The 16,688-nt window shown below is 39.7% G+C and overlaps 1 protein-coding gene across 10 annotated transcripts in view; it reads left to right on the forward strand.

Moving 5' to 3' along the window:
• Positions 1-16,688, forward strand: part of tcf4 (transcription factor 4) — a 258,359-nt gene that overhangs the window by 232,903 nt on the left and 8,768 nt on the right. For 5 of the 10 annotated variants that reach the window (XM_076886279.1, XM_076886276.1, XM_012920787.4 and 2 more), the window contains 4 exons: positions 7,484-7,622; positions 11,825-11,990; positions 14,857-15,086; positions 15,944-16,091. In XM_076886279.1, coding sequence (XP_076742394.1) covers positions 7,484-7,622; positions 11,825-11,990; positions 14,857-15,086; positions 15,944-16,091 — 683 coding nt within the window. Of the gene's footprint in view, positions 1-7,483; positions 7,623-11,824; positions 11,991-14,856; positions 15,087-15,943; positions 16,126-16,688 lie in introns of all 10 variants that reach the window. The other 5 variants (XM_076886280.1, XM_076886275.1, XM_012920845.5 and 2 more) reach the window with 3 other exon arrangements.

Raw genomic sequence — 16,688 nt, forward strand, 5'->3', positions numbered from 1 at the left:
CATCTTTGCAAAAAGTAGCTGCTGTCCTAGATTCAGATCTGAAAATCTTACATACATGTAGCTAAATACACTGAATCTATTAAAGAAGCAGTGCATGTCAACAGTGCATATAACGTAAAGAAAGTTACATTTAAAAAGTTAAAGGGTGAAAGCTGCAAAGCTGCACTTTTAGATTTAAACACAGTAACTGTTAAATGTTTACACAAATTTTTCTTTGTAATTTATCTGTTGGTATCTTAAAGGTAAAGTACTTAAGACTACAAGTAAAAAGTTGGGTTATTTTTTAAACAGAAATAACAGATCATCCTGATGGAATTTGCTCCAAAAGAGGAAAAAATAACAAGAACAACATTTTTCCACATGACATAATTCCATTTCTGTCCACCTATTTTCCTCTGTTTCATGTCTTATACTTAAACGGCATTTTAAGTGACAAGGAGTCTGTCGTCCTTCACTCCATTAATTAAATGGAAATTGGGGAAAAAATGCATACAAAAAATGCATACATGTCACACCACTGGAAAATGTCACTGTAGTTTCCCCTGTGGAAGTCCAATGTCAATAGCAGTCTTGTGTGTGTGTGTGTGTGTGTGTGTGTGTGTGTGTGTGTGTGTGTGTGTGTGTGTGTGTGTGTGTGTGTGCGCTGATGTTGCAGGTGCTTTCTGTCAAACGTTCAGTGTGCACAGAGGAAAGGCTGTGTTCAATGTTCCAGTATGTGTAGCAGTGTGTGCGCTTGTTCAAGTTTATTTACAGTTTCATTAGCAAATGTGTATCACAGCTACAGAAGAGTGTTGCATTGTAACTGAGTGGTTTACTTTTGGGTCTCACAGTGATTTAGCATGTCTTTAAAAACACGTCACAGAGGTGTGAGGGTTTTTCTTTTTTCTTATATTTACTGGAAGATGTTTCCTCGTTTTCTGTTTTTGTTTTTTTTCCACTTTTATCATAAAGAAGCAACAAATGAAGAGATTTCCTTTGAATGTTTTTTTAACTTTAGGTTAACCAAGTAGTTCAGTCACTAAAATCTAACAAAACACGACTGTAACAAAAATAAGATAAGAGGACGCAGTTACCAACATGCTAAGGTTGGGACACCACACTGGACACCCTGCTTTATGTTATCTCCTCTCCTGCTCTGTGCTCTGAATTTTATCTTGCAGAGTTGGTTTTCTTTTTGCTTTTCAACAATAATTGAAAACGACAAATGGAAATTGCAGGAATCCAACTAATGCAGGGTGAAATATTACAATTTACAGAGATGCAAAGTTTATTTTCCTTCTCTCGGATTTGTGACCGCAGCAGCAGGGGCAGACTTCTCCCTCCTGTTTACGACTGCATGAGAAATGTGTGTCATCCCGTGACCCAGAAATTCTCTTCTTTCTCTTCTCCTTCATCTTCCTGCGCAATCATTGGATTCGCACACTCGTTTTAAAAGAGTGCACTGATCCCACTGATCAGTAGCATTGCAGATGACAGGTACTCAGCACCTTTGCCTTTATGTTTGTCTCTGACTCTGCTTGGTTCATTGCAAGAACATTTATACAGTACATAAAATAATGGAATTAATGTTGTTGGAACAGGGATAAAATCAGATAAGATTATTTTAGGATGACATTAAAACAAATTTTTCCAATATCCTTATATTGTTACTAATGTAGAATGTTTACACTGTAATTCTTTGCCTAAAGGTTTGCCGAACAAACCCTTTTAGCCCTTATTAGGTGCGATGGAAATGTGTTGCATATCAATGATTGTCAAATAGTTAAACGGAAACAAACGTACACATGCCTGTCAGACTGAGACATTATCCATCAGCTTATTGTTTGATTTTTTTTTTTTTTTTTTTTTTTTATAAATCTGGGAACTTTTTAAACTTGAACCTCTTAACATTCACCAGCCTGGGTATGACAAAGTCTGCTACTGTATTTCCTTCAGCAGTACCGTCTGAATGCCTAACCACAAAGCCTCACGCAGTGTAAACCAGCAGTAGTTCCTTAGTATCTACCAAAAGCTCTTAGGTAGGTATTCGGGAGTCTGGGTTTCTGTTAAAATATATGAAACAGGATGTTGACTGATCTATCCACCCCGGCCTCCTCCTGCACAAGCGTTGTGGCTTTAGCAGCTGCAGTGGTTGCTTAGCTTGTACACAGCGAGAGAAGCAGAGACTTATGGAGGCACTGTTTACTTTTTTAGTTCATATAAAAGTTTAGGGATCACTGGGATAAAGGATGAGAGACTGGCCGTTGAGCCACTTGTGCCCTCTGGTCACTAGGGAAAAATATGTATTCCCCAGTTGGTTACCGAATGGTTCCTGCTGTTGCTGGGAAAAATCTGCTTCAAAGAGTGAGATCCACCAGAAACTTTTTTGTGATTGCTTTGGTTGCTAACACATTGCCACAGTCACCTGTAGTTGTCTAGAGACATTTGGAGGTTTTTCAGTGTAGCTGCAGCACTGTAAACCTCTTTTTGATTAATTTTACCTAGCTGCTACCAGCAACTGTTTGCCAGCTGGTTAAGGACCACATTTTTCCCTAGTGACGTGTGGTTGACAGAATGTTGCCGACCAGTCTCTAGGCCTGTGTCACTGGGCCCTGAGGGGAAGTTGGTTATTTAAATCAGCGGTCTTCAACCTTTTTTGCGCCACGGACCGGTTTATGCTCAACAATATTTTCATGGACCGGCCTTTAAGGTGTTGCGGATAAATACAACAAAATAAAACTAGTACCGGTACCGAAGAAAAGAAGATTTATTCATAACACACGTGAAAAGACCCAGGAAAACCGAGTAAACGATAAAAACGATAACAAAATAACGCTGAAAACCGATAAAAACCCTGAAAACCATACATTTCACACCTGAGCCTCAACACTCGCGGCCCGGTACCAAACGACTCACAGACCGGTACCGGTCCGAGGCCCGGGGGTTGGGGACCGCTGATTTAAATCATATTCATTACATTTATAATGACTTCTCTTCTTCAAGGCAGCCATTCTTTATTAGTTATAGTCAATCAGAATTAAACCTACAGAGGTATATTTTTCTATTTTTATGTTTAATCAAAGTTGCATTATCATGTGAAAACTGGAAAATTAATTTTGTCTGTTACGAAGTTGTTGTGACATGTTAATGAATTCGTGACTGTTTTTAAAAGTCTCCCTGCTGCATTCAGGGACATTCTGACATCTCCGTTTGTTGAAAAGCTGATATTATATTTAAACCTGAAGAATGGTGCCTAAGTGGGTGTGGCTGCACCTTGTGGTATCTATCGGGTTTACACCAGCAGCAGATCAGTTTATGTGTAATTTATTTATATTTTTCTCCTCCATCTGTCTCCTCATCTTCTCTCCTCGTTGAACTAAATTAAGGAAGAGACAGGGAAGGCTTGTTGAAATATAAAAGCCCTCCATTAAAAATGTACGAAACCCTCTCCGTTTCTCTCTCTCTGCTGCCATTTTACATTTGGGAATCCAGGCGGTGATGAAAGGCAGAGAACGGAAAAGAAAAGACAGAAAGAAAGATGAGAGGCAAACAATAAATAAGGGAGCAAGCAGACGTATGGACGGATAGGTGGAGGGCGCTCAGTTTGAAACACACACACATGCTGACAAGCCTGTCGACATTTTGTGATATTTGCACGGAGCGAGAGGGGAGTTTGGCATGTGGTGGGCAAGACCTCGCTGTCAGCCAGCTGGATTAACAGGCAGACAGAGGGATTTGGTTTTCAAAACAACCTTATTTACACTATGGTTATCCTAGGATACATAAAAACTGAACTAGTGAAGCACAGCTTATAAGACATTTAAAATATATGTCAAAACATACCTTCACCGTTAAGATTTGATCTAGTTAAAAGCTGATTTTCTGAAACTGACAGCAATGTGTAACACCACCTCTAGACCTCATCGTCTTTAAAAGTATTAGAAGCTGAAGGAAAAAGTGTGATGTCATTGGGTACTTATTTAAAAGGGAAAAACAATAAAAATACATTTGTGTTGCTCTGTCATCTGCACAATCCATATACACTGTTTCCCCAACTGTAGCCTTCAAACATGCACTAAAATAAATAATTTTTCTAGATAATCCCCAGCAGATATTAACTGGTCTTTCCCCAGTAAGAAGCCTATGTGACGTCAGATTGTGCTGATACGCGAAAATCAAAGTTAATTGTCTGGTAAATTTTTCTCTAGCAAGTGGGGATCATATGTCCTTCTTCCTGCACCTCAGGCACCTTCCTCACCTAAACCACATGGAGCACGTCCAGGAGTGCAATGCCGTTTAAAGCAGTCCCTGCCATGTGCTGCATGTGGAAAATGTCCTGACTTGTCCTCAAATTGTCACAGAGTAAATTTGTGAAAACAGCTTCTGTTGGACTTAAGTAAATGTTTGCACTAGCGTACATGTCCAAATTTCATAGGGCAATAAACTCCAGATTGCACCGATGCATCCGCCAGTGTTTGAGTGATTTCTAAAGCTCTGTATGCATGTATATGTGAATGGATGACTAGAAAAGCAACACATAACATGATGTCTATTTACCAATGCAGCATCCGGGATTTCCTAGCTGGATGTGCTTTCTACTTTCCAAGTTGGAATCCTGGTCCTGCTTTTATTTTGAGTGTCATGTGTTTTTTACGCTAATACCAACTGAGGCACACGGTGCAGCAACTGATCATAAAGACTTTTAGGAGCGCCAATTTCACGGTGCATATATGTTCTTACAGAAGTTGAAGAATCACATAACCTGCAGTTTAGTGACACAAGAAGGAACCTGCTGGGGCCAGCTGATGCTGAGCTTATCAGCAGCTCAGAGTTTTGTATGGGGGGATTTTACACATCAAAGTCCATTTCCTGGTCTTAGCGAGGAATGCATATGTGAAAAAACGTGTAAATCCCTGAGCAAGCGGCATGATAAATCGCCTAAAGTGACTTCACTTTGAGTCGGTGTCTTTGGAAAAGTTTGAGAAATTTGCTCACCAGACTTCTGCAGCCTGCTCTTCATCTCAGCGTGAGACCAGCGAATCAACGCTTCATTAGCTGCTGCTAGCAACACCCCAGAAAAACTCTTATATCATTCATGCAACCTTTATATATGTAGTATGGCCCAGTGATATCAAGTTTACCACCTTTGCATGGGTGCCCTGTGCACAGAGGACTATTAAAACACATGCATTTAGGGAAACATTAAAACTATTAAACTGCAACGAAAGTATACAAATAAAATGGATGAAGGATGAGAACAAGCCAGGTGAGAATGGTTGCTTCATTTAAACCCCTCATTATGGAATCAGGCCAAGTCAATATTAAATTTATAAACCACTACATAAGAAGGTGGCCCTGAACCACTAATACATACATCTAGACTGCAGATGACATCAGCCAAATGGATACGTCACTGGTTGCTGATTGGTCAGGGTAACATATCCACTCCCAAAACACCACGAACACTTTGTCAGGCTGGGGGAACGAATAAAATAGTAGCACGGAATAGGCTCATTATAACAGTGTGTCTATGCAAAGTTTGAGCTGCCATTCAGCTTTGATTGGTGTGTAAGGTCTGTACCCGACATTCATATCGGACTGTTTTACAGCATACCCATCATCATAATTCATATTTATCAACAGCCCCGCTGAAATGTTCAAAGTAAAACAAAGCTCAGGGAAGGGAGAGTGAGAAAGAGACCAGAACCACAGGATGCCATGAGAAAGCTGGCATCACACACAAACAAGCCCGCACACACACGCACACGCACACTTTAAAAAAAAAAATCCATCTCGTGCCAAAACAGTGAGTCCCTGCTGGAAGCTACTTGGTGCTCTGGGAATTAGAAATCCCACAATTAAACATATGGGCATTAAGATAATTGTCAGTTGTTGTGCTGTCATGTGTGTGTGCATGTACATGTGTGTGTGTGGTAGACAGATGGATAGGATTCAGCAAAGAACACACATACACACACGCACCCATACAGTATTTCCCTGAAATCCACATGAAAAACAAGGAGACACAATTTGGAGCCAAAAAAAGAAGAAACTGTAAATATACATGTCAGACATGGAGATATGAACCTGTACTGAAACACACAATCACACACAAACACACACACTTGTGAAAACAGGGAGTCTGGAAAATTGGAAAAACGGAAAATTAATAATAAAAAAAAAAAACACTGATGGGAATGATGCATGTGAGATTGGAAAGATAGGAGCGATGGGGATCTTCAGTGTATTAGAAGGGTGAGGTTGCCCTCAACAGGGCAAAGACAGAACTACAACATCTCAGGGAAGAAAGGAAGGAAGAGTTCATTACAATTTACAGTGTTTGTTTCATGAAAAGTGAAATGATACCATAAAATTCCTAATATAAACAGACAATAGAAATGAAGTAAGTACTCTAATTAGTAATAAATTAAAGTAATAAAAGTATTTTCCCAAATCTTATCCCATTACCTCGGTGGGTTGTCCATGACCTGGAGGATTTTAAGAGGGTAAATGAAATTCATACATTTGCTTCATATAAATATCCATACTAAAGGATTTTTAAAACTCTTGTTAGAAACTGATAAAAACTCAGCTTAAAATAAAGAAATTAGTGTGTGGACTAGTGCTTACTGACTTTCAAGTGATATGTCGTAATGTTTAGTATTTTTCTTATGGTCAGAAAGTCATGCAAAATAACCAAAGCCATCAGCGAACTGATCTGATTAAAAGGATATTGCCTGTGTAACAAAACCACAGAAATCCATTGTTGTCCAAAAACTATTGAAAACACATCAGTGTTGCAGATGTTGCACTTGGTGACATGTTTCTTATTATAATGAACACACACATGGACTCAACATAAGCCATCCTGCTGCCAAATTCAACAGGGTGTGCTAATCCGCCTTTAGAAGTAGTCCCCAGTAAAAATGCTATATAACCTTGTATGTTTAAAAACTACAGAGTGGTTTTTTGTTGTCTGTGGGGCTCTTTTCTCCTTTCTCTGTCTCCTCACCCCTCAACTGGTTGAGGTAGATGGCTGATCCTGGTTCAGTAGGAGGTCTCATCATGTTAAGAGACTTCTTCCTTTCCACGGTTGCCAAGTGCTTGCTCATAGGAAAGACGGTCTCTCTTTAATATTATAGTCGTTACCTTTCAATGTGAAGTGGCTGAAGGCAAGTGTTTTTTAAAGTGGCAGTGTATAACTTAAATTTAATTAATTAAAGTGACAGACATATATATTGTTGTTTTTAATCAAGGTCAAACTCCTTTAAATTCAGAAGGCTCATGAGATCAAAACCCTGCTGGTAAAGAAAACCTCCACAGAAATGACAAAAGTTAAGACATTCTACAAAAGAACCTGGAGAACATCAGAGTAGACCAATGCTCAGATTACATCTGGACTTAGAAACTGGAAGATGCTTTGTTTTGCAGTCCTGACTGTAGACAGAATCAGAGCAGCTGTTCGTTGAAACTCTCCCTCACGCCTTTCCTCTCTGTTCTCCAGGTGGGCTCTCACAGAGAAGACGGCAGCAGTGTGGGCGGTTTGCGTGGAGGACATTCGATGGGGGGTCAGGTGCCGGTACCTCAGCTGCCGGTTCAGTCAGCCACCTCGCCGGACCTCAGCCAGCCTGACCCGTACCGTGGTGAGACCCTGCACACTCATAGATAAATTACAAAAACGCTGCATCTGCCAGTGTCCCCAGATGAATGTTCCCTGGCTCACACTGAAGCATAAACCTTTTTCTCAACATCAAGTGTTTATATGGAAAAAAAATCGCTTCGATTCAAACGTACGCACAAGAAAGAAAGAAAGTACTGGTATTCTCGGCTGTGTCTTTCTTTTTACCAGATGTTTCATTTCATAAATAAGAACAATGTCCAGATAAAGAAACAAAGATGCAGCAGTGATGGACAAACAGTACCAACATCTGCCACTGCTTCGTGTAGGCAGAGGAATCTCACATCAAGGGTTTGTTCATGTGCAAGCACAAGAAAGGAGTGTTTCTGGGCCTGTATGATGATAATAAAAAAGTAAGCAAAGACAATGGACAAACATGATTTAAAACAATACAACGATCCAAGAAAGAGTAAAGGCAGCATCTCTCAAGTAGATCATAATTAGTAGGAAGGAGGAGGAGAAGAAATTGTCCAAAAAAGAAGAAGAAGTAAACAAACAGAAGAGAAAAAATAGGAGGTCTGGAAGTTAATCCCAACACAGGACAACCTAAAAAAGTGCAACCAGAAAACATACAGAAAAAGAAACTGGAGATAAACTGGAGGAAGAGAAAACTGGGAAAACCTTACCTGGGTCAGGTTCAGAATTTCATCGCCCGAGCAGGCTAAACAAATACACCGTGTGTGTGATATGAATATGCAGGAGGGAAATGTGTATATGAGTGCGCTGTGTAGCAAATTAGCCCTGTGCTCAATTTTAAAGGCTGAAAATGACTCTGCTGGCAGCAAAGTTCAGCCAGCGCCGACCACAGCCAAGTGTGTAATGAGGTGAGAGGGAGAAAACACACATACACACACTCTGGCAGAAGAAGAAGAAGCTATTACTCCTTACTTCTGCATCCGTTCATAACTCATACACACACACAGGGCTGAGGGTGTGTGGAGGCTGTAAATAAAGGCTATTAAAATGGATTTGGCAGCAAGCGCACAATTATAGTGGCAGACCTGTGGCTTCCTCCTCTGTCTTCTTCTCAACTTCAAAACAATTATTAACTTTAATAGTTATGTTATATACAATATTGATGGTATGTTGCATTCATACTTGTGCAATATTTATGGTATTAGCTCAACAAACTGGGTAATGTTATTTCAGTGTATAACATGTGCTGATACGTGGATTTCTATATTATTAATATAATTTTAATAGTCAGTTCTCCCAAATTAAACACGGCTTTTAAACAAACATAATCCATTTGGTGCATCCACAGTCTGGTCCACTCAAACAAAAGGACACATTTGGAAAATAAGGATTTATGTCAGTCTTTGCAGTTGTGATTCAGAGTTTTAAACATGTCACGCATCACAGCCATTATTTATTTAAGCCATGAGGTTGCACCTATAGGCCTGCAAAATGCGAACAGAACAGTGTAGCCTGGTTCTCTGAAGCTTACATGCAACAGCCTGTGTTCATAATGTTTCATATTCACATTTGCTATATAGTTTTACAGCCAAATAAAGTTTCTATTGTCAATAAACACGAGTATGAAACATTTACTAAAGCACAGCCCATAAAAACTATATATTAACAGTTACAACTTAAGTGCAGAGAAACTTCAAACATGAGCTGCTGCTCTGCATTTCTAAAATCCTGATTAAATTAGGCAGTTTTGTCTAGCAAAAAAACAGCACAAGCATAAGTTACGTACAAATACTGTACTGCAATATCACATATATTTATGTGAAATTACTCATTAGAAAGAATGTTGGAAGTAACCGAATGTTTGTTTCCTGTCACACAATCATTTATATCTATGTCAGCTGCCCTAAGACCACCAGAACACACTGATAATGGTCCTCTCTGTTGCTGTCTAACTGATAATGATAGTAATTTCATTTCAGTTATTTTTTCAAAAATGTGTAACAATAAGTAACAACAGAAATATTTTTTTGACAACATAGAATTGAATTAAACAGGAAAACCACAAATTCATGACCAAAGAGGTATAGAGTGAAGCCTTAGACTGTTATATCTTCCCTTTTTCCAGAGAATATTCTAAACTAGAACAGTTTTCTAGCTGGATTTTACCAAAACAAAGACCAAAGAAAGTAATAAATGAAGAATTAATAATAACCAATGTTTCAAAAACAGTGATATGAATTGGAGTAGAAGTGGAGAGCGGCACCTTATTGAGAGCTTATGGTGCAGGGCTGGCAACTGTGTTCTATAGAAAGTAGCTTTGATTTGTCCAAAACATTGCTAGATTTGTTGATAAGTACTTAAAAAAAACCACAGTATCAGAAATAATAACTGCAATAATTAAAATAGATAATAGTAGGAGAACACAAAAGAAGTATATACTGGGGTTTGCTACTAAATACTAGGAAATAGCTGTAAGTATATAACAACTTTGGCAAAAAAAACAAACTCTGTTAATGTAGCAGCACATTGTTCAGAATAAGAGCCTGCTGGACAAAGGACACTTTGAGGACCTTTAGTCAGTTTCAGATTTCGTTTGTGCGGTGCATTGTGCTGTAGCACTTTGTTAACACCACACAGCTTTCCAGTGTTAACACACGTCAGACTTAACCTCTGCTCACAGCTTTTGAGAACGCCGAGCGGTAAAGGAAGCTAGAACACGAGGGAAGGATGTGAGTAAGACAAAAGAAACAGCCCTGAGAAGAAGCTTTAATTAACATGGAGGTGCGTCCTCGAATTTCGCGTTTGTCTCCGCCGGCGTCACTTTGTGACTGCGTGTTATCAATCAGCCATTCAGAAGCACAAAGTCACTTTTCACAGTTTAACGTCTATTTCGCTGCAGCTATTTATGCACAAACACACAGTTGATTGTATGTAAAGAGACACACACACAAACACACCAACCAAACACGGGACGTCACTCAAAGCTGCTCACAAAATGCCTCCAGTCAGGCAGACGGGGATTCAAAATGGCCGACAGTTGGCTGGCGTGTGTGTGTGTGTGTGTGTGTGTACAGGGTGAGGGGAACACAGTGCTCGAGTGTTTTGTGTTGACTGAGATGCTGGCAGCGTCCCAGTGACGGATCCATACAGACGTCAAATAAAGACTGCACTGTTCAGCTGAGGAGAGAGACAGTCAGAGGGTAGAGAGGCTGTACGACTGCACCACGACTCTCCAGTGGCGCCATCTTGGAGGTTGACTAGAGAATTAATAGGGTTCAACCAGGACTGATGCTGCATTCATGTCGGAAGCCTGTGAAGACGAGGAACACCATCTGAAATGTTAACCTAAATGAGCTGTTTTTAACCCAACAAGTGAAACCAAATATAGACACAAAGTGTCAGTTTCGTTTTTTTAATCAACATATCAGACATTATACCAGGTTCATCAAACTGTTACATATAGTGTGCACTTTCTCATATCTCCACCTCTACTATAATACCCATCCAGCTCTTGTTACAGTGCTCTGCAAAATATCATGTAAATGCTGTATAATGGTTACACGGCATGTAACCATTACACTTCAAATTTACAGCCGATGCTTCTATTTAAAATTAAACATTTTATCACAAAAGCAGCAGATATCAGAACAGTTTTTTACTTTTTACACACGTTTAACGTGATAGTTTTAATCTCCACATGAATGTCAATACTTTTTAAAACTGAAAACAAACCATGAATGTCAAAATCTGGTAAAAGTATTGACTTTAAACAGGACTGTAAGTACATTTAATTTTATAGGTCCCTGTGTTTTCTTGCTTGTAATAGAAACAGCTCGTTTTCAGCAAATATTAGTCCCGTGCTGCGGTGGCACCTGGAGTTTATGTTAACGTTAAGTATGTTAAGAAGATGGCTGGTTATTAAAACAAGCCTTACACTTACTTACACTTAAAAAAGGTGGAAGAATCAACGTCTGTGGGTTTAGATTATTATCCTAAAATGAGCTGTAAATAAATAAATGAATAAAATCTTGTCAAGCAAAGAAATGCTATTCCATGCAAGAGATTACCCCTAAAATTATAATTTCATATATCAAAGTTTACTATTCCCTTCACAAACTGGCACATTCTGGCTCTTTCTGGCAACCAATCATTTATTTATTCTGCCAGCTGTATACCTGTGTACCGGGCTCATATGCGTTTACCTGTTTGCACCATTTAACCCCTCCCATCTTCTCATTTCTTCTCCTGCAGCTCTGTCCGGAGGCCTTCAGGGCCAGAGCACCTCCTCCGTCAGCTCAGAGATCAAGTCTGAGGACGAAGGAGACGAGAACCTCCTGCAGGACTCGAAGCCCCTGGACACCAAGAAAGAGGACCCCGACAGCAAGGAGCTCAAATCTATTGAGAGGTCAAGATCTAGGTAACCCCGCCAACCTCTTAGGCGTTCGCTTCCATCAAAACCCTCAGCTGGGCTGGGACACGCATTTTCCCAAAACACCTCAGCGCTCGGAGACCTCTCTGGTTCCTGTGTCATTGATAAAGAGCAAGACAAAAATAGAGCATGCTGAAATTATAAACCACAATGTGACCAATATGGGATAAAGCAGAAGTAATAAAATGCTCAAATAGCAGGTTTCAAGGTGGAAAAAACTAGCTAGATACATGAAAAATCAATGTGAAGAATTCTTATTTGTGTTTTATTATATCTTTTTACCTTAAATAATTGACTTCCCCTAAATATTTACTTAATTTAAAGTATTTTTGTCACTTTTTGGAAAAGGACCACAGAGAAGGACTTAAAGCTTTGAGTGTTTTGGGAACCAGCCTCTGGACTTTGATGAAGTGACCAAGTGTGTTGAGAAGCAGCTAAATATTTCAGTAAACAACGAGACTTTGAGTCCGTGTTCACCTGGCATCTCCCTTTTTAACTGAGCGGCTGGTTAAGTTACGGCGCTGTTGAGGGAGGAGCAGAGGTTCCTGGTGGACATGCAGCTCCTGTTTGATCCCGTCAGTCTCTCCATGGTCTTGAGCCTGGTTTTAACTGTTTCTCACACACCAGAGTAGAGCCAGCAGTCAATATTCTCAAAGAAGTGTTGTCTCGCTGTGTCAGGGTCGGGAAATCAACTGCAATGAAAACACTTATGGATATTCTTGCTGTTGGCGAGAAAGCTTAATGTTTTAAAGGTGTGAAACCTACTCATTATGGATGTAAACACTTAAGCAAGCAAAATATGAAGCGATAGAAAGTGTTGTTGTTTTTTCCCGTCCTGGATACAGTGGAGCAGCCTTCAGCCCTCCAAAGATAAACAAGATGTTTATTGTGGTTTCTTTTCACCTGGAGGACAACTCAATCGGAAACATTTGGATCCTAAACCCAGAAATTTGTACATGATGGTGGCGGTCATGTTGATAATTATGAGGTTGATGATACTGAAGGTTTTTGAAGATGAAGATGAGGAACATAATACTTGTTTTTTTTTAACTGATGCTTTTTTACAGGGTTTGGGAACATATTGTCATGTGATCCAGCAGGAAAGCACACATTTGTATAGCTTCTAACTCAAACTACCATAAAAATATAATTTCTACCAGCAGGGTTGTGCAGTCCGATTATTCGGTGCATCTTTGCAGAGGAATTGCACGGATTGCCTACTTAAAAAAAACGATATATATATCTGATTGTCTTTCTCGACATAAACTAAGCACTCTTTCTTATTATCTTCTTATAAACTCGCTCACTCTCATGTTGTCAGCAGAATGCAGCATGGCACATGATTAACAGCAGTGAGTGACCCAGTGTCCTGAAAGGGTTCAAAGTGACAGAAAGCAGAAGGCAGAGATTTGTGAAAACGCCCTTTAGCCCCAAGTTGAAGTCACCAGCTTTGTATCCAGGCAACCATATGCACAACAAATCACGTGATCACAAGAGTTAAAAAAATCTGTGGTAAAAGTTGTTATTATTTTGACTGTTATTGCACCCCAGAAGATTATCAGACACCCCTACTAACCACACCTCTGTGTCTGTCTCCTCAGCTCATTGAGACTAGCACCTTGTGGATGTTTTCATTATATACCAAACACTCTCAAATTTGACCGTCTGTTTAAGCCACAGATTTTCCCATGTCTACCTGTTGTTGTGCTGTGACACATCAGAGTCACTCCCCGTGTACAGTGTTGCCTGCTTTTTCAGTCCCTGAAGGGAAACTCAAACTTTATTCAGTTTGTATTTAAGATGCGAGTTGTTTCTAGCCTAACAAACCTGACTTATAGATATTTTTCAAAGGTAAGAACGCTTAAACAATCACGAGGATGCTAGGAGACTTGTCAGTCTCATAACCACTGCAGAGATCAAGTAATAAGGCAGTTTTGTTTTACTGTTAACCACCAAATAAACTAGCTTAGCTAGTGACAGCCAGTTAGAAAATATCCAGGCCTGGAATATTCCAGGCTTTGATAATATATACATTGTATGTTATGTATCTAGTTATTCTGGATTGATTTTAGATACATAAAACATCTTGAAGACTAAAAGAGCCTTCATTGTCACTCTGTTGAAGAGGTGCTGTATATACAATGTGTGCTTTAAAACACAAATACCTTCTGATGAGTTACCAAAAGTGATACGGAAGTAGCATGACCAGATGATCCCAGTGCTGAGTGGGAGAGTTAATCAAGTTAGTGCTGCTGTGCAAACAGCAGTCTGTGTGCATGCTGCTGAAGAAAGTCTCTCCCACCAGCACTGCATCAGATTGATTTCTGTTATTACTGTGATGCAGTGAGCCACTATTATTAGCTTTTTATGTTTTTATGTCTTTTTATGTCTAAGCATTTCACTGCATATCGTACTGTGTATGACTGTGTACGACTGTGTACGTGACAAATAAAATTTGAATTTGATTTACCTAGTGGATTTAAGAGGGCAAGCAAAGTAAACAGAGTTCCATGTCAGCAATTTTTTTTCTGTTTTTATTTCAAGAATTATCTTCAAACTGCTTCTTGATGTGACCCCACATCAAGCAGAGAATATGTGACAAAGTAAATAAAAAACAGAGTAGCCCTTGAAACTGCCAGAATGCAGCCCAGCATGGTGTCTGTTCCCAAACCCTGCTGTTGTTGTAACCTTGCTTCTGCAAACCTGCAGCACTGTAGGTTTGTATTAAAACGAGACAGGTATGCAAACACCACCTTCATCTTCAAATCCTCCTTCTCGCTCTCCTCTTCTCCCACCTTCATCCCCTGCTTCTTCTTCCATTTCTCGTCCTTGTCTTCATCGTTGGTCTCTGTAGCAACAATGACGATGAGGACCTGACTCCAGAGCAGAAGATGGAGAGAGAGAGGGAGCGAAGGATGGCCAACAACGCACGGGAGCGTCTTCGTGTCCGCGACATCAACGAGGCGTTCAAGGAGCTGGGCAGGATGGTCCAGCTGCACCTGAAGAGCGACAAACCTCAGACAAAGTTGCTGATCCTGCACCAGGCCGTGGCTGTCATCCTCAGTCTGGAACAACAAGTCCGAGGTTGGTTTCAAGTGAAGCACTGCATTACAGCACGTACATTTGCCTTGTATGTATTTTAGGAAATAGAGTGGTAATAAAATATGGATATAACTTCCAGGTCTGAAAAGTGAAGCCAATGAGGAAGTCATTTAAACCCGTGTTAAAGTGTATTAGAAAACCTGCCTTCAGCTCGCTTGCTCTGTGATCTCAGTAATGACTTTCCTGATGAGTTTATGGTCTCATTGACTGTAATTTAATTTGTATAAAGCAGATAAGAAGTTTTCATTTATTCCTGTCACACAACCTGAAAATAAACAAATAAAACTGTCAGTGACCTTGAACCCTCTTCTTAAAAGATATAACTGCTTTCATATATATGTCTTATTCACAACAAATAGCATGAAAAACTACTAACTAACTAGAGGCCTTTTTGGAAAGAAACAACTGAAAACATGCTTGAAAATGCCTGTGTCTGAGAGAACTGTGTTACTTCTTGGTTTAAAAAAAAAAGGCAAAAGAAACATGTTTTAAGCAGTTTACCATGATTGAATTAGGCTTCAACCATATCCCAGTTACAAATATAAGGTTTCTAAAAGAAAATCCCTGAGATATCCACATGTTTCCGTCAGATAAAAGCACGATTTGATTCTGACTTTAAACCTTGCAGGTTTAGGTGATAACACATATAAATGTAGTGTCCCAGGGTCTCCAGGAGAGGGCAGTAGTAGCACCTGTTGATTGTGTTCTTCTAGACCATAGTTTTGGGTTCTTGCCATCAGTCTGTGGGGATCGATGAATCCAGCTGAAGGAGAAACCTCACTGAGTAACGGAGATAAGAGAAAACACCTGAAAACCATTCTCTGTCTCCTTCTGTCCAGAGCGAAACCTGAACCCAAAGGCAGCCTGTCTGAAGCGCCGCGAGGAGGAGAAGGTCACCGTGACATCAGACGGGACTCCCCTCTCACTGGCCGCAGCGCACCACTCCGCCGCCGCCATGGGTGATGGGCCGAACCCCATGGGACAAATGTAAAACGCAGCAACATCTCCTCCCCCCTGAATGGTCAGAAGATTTCACTTATAAACTAATCTGCTGTTGTACCTTTAACTCAAACCAGAGAATCAGTCATTCAAAAAAACAGTGCAAAAATATAATTGAAAGAATCTCATCACAAATCACAAGCAGAAAAAACATGCATGCAGCGACGATAAAGTAGTGTGAAGGCAATTTTTGTGTTTTGGCTTTTAGTTAATAAATTGGAAGTTTCTGTTTTTAGGGCTGTCTCCACGCATGGCAAGTTATAATTTGTTCATCACATGCCTGCCATTCCTTCATGTGCTGTCTGTGTACTTTTTAACTATTTCAAGCATTACGATACAACATGAGAAATCTCTTTGTCCTCACACCACAACTAGAAATATAACATTAGTTTTAATGGGATCTGCTGGTTTCCCAGAATAAAAGCTGTAAAATCTAATATGTCCACACTGAATCATCGATTTAATCACTCGATTTTATGAGCTTGAATTTAAAAACAAAACAATGAGCCTGAGATTGAAATAAATTGGTTCCTGAACTGCACTCACATATTTTTTATATTTTGGTTTTTATATTATTAATTTTCA

The sequence above is a fragment of the Maylandia zebra genome, linkage group LG7, assembly GCF_041146795.1.
Source record: "Maylandia zebra isolate NMK-2024a linkage group LG7, Mzebra_GT3a, whole genome shotgun sequence".
Taxonomy (NCBI): Eukaryota; Metazoa; Chordata; class Actinopteri; order Cichliformes; family Cichlidae; genus Maylandia; species Maylandia zebra.